The following is a 3,682-nucleotide window of genomic DNA, read 5'->3' on the forward strand; positions in this document are numbered from 1 at the left end:
AGAGAGCATCCATCGAATACTAACTGGTAAAAGCTCTTACTTGGACGGGAGTGCTGGTCATTCTCTGGTGGGGCGATTGCATTTCTGCACTCTCTCGACTGGTAACCGATCGGTTAGGCGACTTTTCGCCGTTCTGCAAACCGGGGGGAGAAATCGCCCTGTTGCAGCTCAGGTCCTCACTGGAACCATTCAGCTCGCTATTGCTAAACGATGCTATCGATACGCTAGGATTGATATGATTGTTGCTTTCAGTGGGCGAAGAGGCAAACTGATTGGTGGCTTGATTATCCGTATTGGTGCTCATATTGTCGTCCTCTTCATCGTCGTCGTCCATACTTTCCTGCTCCGACCGTTCGTTCAGTTGAAAGTGCAGCCCGGATGTGGATATGGGCGATAATCCGGGCACCGAGAACCCCTGCCTTAGGAACGGATTCATGGAATTTGCCAGACTGGAAAATCCTCCCGATGACGGATAATCTCTTACTTCGGCCGCTTGGATTTGCTCCGGTGTGAGATCAGTGGGCTCGCCTGTATGTAGGCGGATATGTTGCTGCAGCACTGAAGCGTTATTGTACTTCTTATGGCAAACCGGGCATTGATGGAGGAGGCGCATGGGGGGCTTTGCTCGGTGCACCCCCATGTGAGTCTTCAAGTTGCCTTTTGTGGTGAAGGCCCGCCCGCAAATTTTGCACTTGAACGGCCTTTCCCCCGTGTGGGTCCTATAATGCATTTGCAGGGCACTTTTGCAAGATAGAACCCTTTGGCAAACCACACATTGATTTGGATCAGCTAGGATATGTTCGATGTTGTCCACCATCCGTTGAAGCTTGATCGTTTCTGAAGTTTTCGAAACTTCTATCAGGCTCTCCCAAGAATTATCGTTGCTTCCAGGCCTGGGCAGCAGGTTTGTGTAAAGGGCCGGATCTTTGGTGATATCACCAATAGCACTAGTCGGATACTGGCCCAGGCTCCCTGACGAGGTACTACTGGCAGGCGAGTTTTGAGGGTAGAAAGGAAAATTTGCAGGCAACCTCTGTCCGGCCGCAATGCTCAAAGCGGCCGATATCAGATTCGCTTTGCTCGACAAGTTCTCCGGCTCGTCCTGCATTTCGGAACGATCATCCGGGCTTCTTCGCTCCATGGCGTCCTCGTTGCTGAATCGGCTCTCATTGCTGCATAGCTCGAAGCCATTTGGGGAGCCGTACCTGGCTTGCTCAGCTTCTTGCTCATTCTCATTGTCGTTGGGCTCTTGCTTTGGGGTCATTCGCTGGGCGTTTGGCGACTCTTGAGGTTGCTGCTTCGCTTCGATGGTTCCCGTCTCGGTTCTGCTCTTGGGGCTGTCCTTTGGAGAGCACGATCGGTCTCTTCCTCTGGGGGAGGGGGGCTTGCGCAAGTCAGCAGGCGCTTCTTGGTCCTCCCGTTTAACCGCAAATGGTTGCGGGAAGAGTAGCCGATGCGGAGGAGTTCGACATGGCGGGATTCTGCTATTTAGCAGGTCCGCCGATGGCGGATTTGTGGGCCTGTAGTGCGGCAGGCACGTTGGAGGGAAGGGGGCTGCACTGGGAAACCCCAAGTGCGGAGGATGACCAGGGCCACCAGGCGATAAGGAGGGCTGCTGCCCCAGCTGTGCCAACAGCGGCGGATGATACTTATCCAAATGTTCCGGTACTGGATTGGGATTCATTTTGATATGAGGGAACTTCGAGCTGTGCCTTTGGAAATGCACCTTCAGATTGCCTTTGGTCGTGAAGCGACTGCCACATACGTTGCACTTGTACGGCCGCTCTCCCGTATGCGATCGGATATGAATCTGCAAAGCCGAATCGGAGCCAAACACTTTGCCACAATATCGGCACCGATGCTTGAAAAAGGGCTCGTTTCGGCCTTTGGAGTCATATGGAGACATCGAGCCTTTGCTCTTCCTAAACGCCAGTTCGTCTGCCAAGTTGGTGGCCAGCAAACCTTGACTGGCATTGTCCAGAACCTCCTGTGCACGCTTCTGCAACAGGTTCAGAGTGTTCGGCTCTTCAGCTGTGGGCGGATCGTTCCCATGGGTGATGATCGTCGAAGCCAGCGACGCTGAGATGGAACACATGGGGGCTTGCATTTGCAGAGGTAGATTTGAGGGATGAGTAACCTCCGGCCGGGTGAGTGGTAGTGGGGGTGGTGGTGGTGTGGGAACATGAGGTGGCGTGGCTGGAGTCAATCTAGCTACTGCTGGCGGGGAGGGTTCCGGCTTCGGGGTTGGGGAGTTCTCATCGATTGGGGAGCTTTCTCGCTCGTGTTCTGATGGCCCCGGCGACCCGCTCTGCTCGTCTTCTTTGGTTCGGTCAATTTGCAGCTGATGCTGCAGTTGATTGATCAGCTGCAGCTGAAACACCTGCTGATGCTGCAGTGTGAACAGCGTTGACTGGAGAACGGCTAGTTCTTGCAGAGCGACTTCGTTGTCCACGTTATTGGCAAGAGCCGTGGCAGCGAATTGCGCCACGGCCACCTTGGTGTTCTGCAAGGCTTCCAAAGTGACGTGCCCTTGGGCGGCTGGAGTCACAGGGAAAGGAAAGTCCATCGGGTTGTCCTCTGGTGAAGCTTCGTCCACGCTGTTGTTGTTCGCTGCGTCCTGCCGATGACGCCGCATCCGCTCCATTCGCTTCCCGCCGGCCTCCTCCTCCTCTTCGTCGTCCTCCGATACCACCATGTCCTCGGGATCGGAGTGAGCAGGATCGTCATGCTTGATGGCCTTCTTGTCGCACTCACTTTTGTGGGCTAAAAACTCGGCCACTTCAGTGAATTGCTCCTGGCATCGGGGACACATGAGGATCTCCGGCACTTCTTCGTCCACGGTGCCATCGAGTCCGTCTGAAACAGAACAGAGTTATTGAGAACAATGGAAAAAGCGAACACAAACCGGTAGAGCATCGCGCAAGAAGGTCGAGGAGCAATCGGTATCGACTTGGCGTGGCTCCGGATATTATAAAATGAAATATGAAAAGAGTGGGGCTAATATGAAGGGGGACTTGGGAGCAAGCGCGCGATATGATAAACGATGCAGCGAAGGACCAGCCACGGCTTCGGTTATGACAGGTGGGCGGCGCTTGTCGGCATAAATAACATGCACAACTTGTTGCTCTCTCGTGCTCCCCGCCCATGGTGAACGCCCAGATATTTCATAACCATAAAGCATAAATGTAAGTCAGTCAGTCCGAGGCGGGCGAGCGAAGGGACGGCTAGAGACGCCCGGGGTAGGGATTTACAACCTCCCGGCCACCGCTGTTTTAACGGCTCTTATTTACGTAAAAACCGCTGAAGCCCTTCACCGCTTTTGAATTTTTCTATTAGTTTCAAAAATTCTGCTGAGTCTTTTTTAGAGCAAGCTAATGCAAGGGACGATTTTAAGTCCTGTACCTACTAGGTGTTGATAAAGTATCTAAGTACGCATAAGTCGAAGATACCCAAAGTAGCCAATACCGAGGCGAAAGTGAAATACCCTATATATTATTGCATTTTTGGATTCTCTGAGCAAAATAAGTGTTTGTTTTACTAAGATTTATAATGTCTAAATCTAAAGGTTTTTTAAATAATTCGAAGTTTATCAAAATCTAATATTATTTTCATGTGTCAAATACTTTAGAATTATTTAAGTTATGTAAAGGTAATTCGTAGTATATACTTTCCTGACTGTGTT

General features: G+C 51.7%; 1 protein-coding gene across 1 annotated transcript; it reads right to left on the reverse strand.

The window, feature by feature from the left end:
* Positions 1–40: 40 nt before the first annotated feature.
* LOC125505696 (homeotic protein spalt-major-like) lies at positions 41–2,856 on the reverse strand (the record flags this gene model as incomplete). The annotated part of the gene is given in 1 exon segment (XM_048670018.1): positions 41–2,856. A coding segment is annotated over 1 exon segment (2,816 nt), but the record flags the coding sequence as incomplete, so codon positions are not given.
* Between the last annotated feature and the right edge of the window lie 826 nt (positions 2,857–3,682).

The sequence above is a fragment of the Dendroctonus ponderosae genome, unplaced genomic scaffold, assembly GCF_020466585.1.
Source record: "Dendroctonus ponderosae isolate FM_Combo_2020 unplaced genomic scaffold, Dpon_F_20191213v2 Dpon_F_20191213_923, whole genome shotgun sequence".
NCBI classification, from domain to species: domain Eukaryota; kingdom Metazoa; phylum Arthropoda; class Insecta; order Coleoptera; family Curculionidae; genus Dendroctonus; species Dendroctonus ponderosae.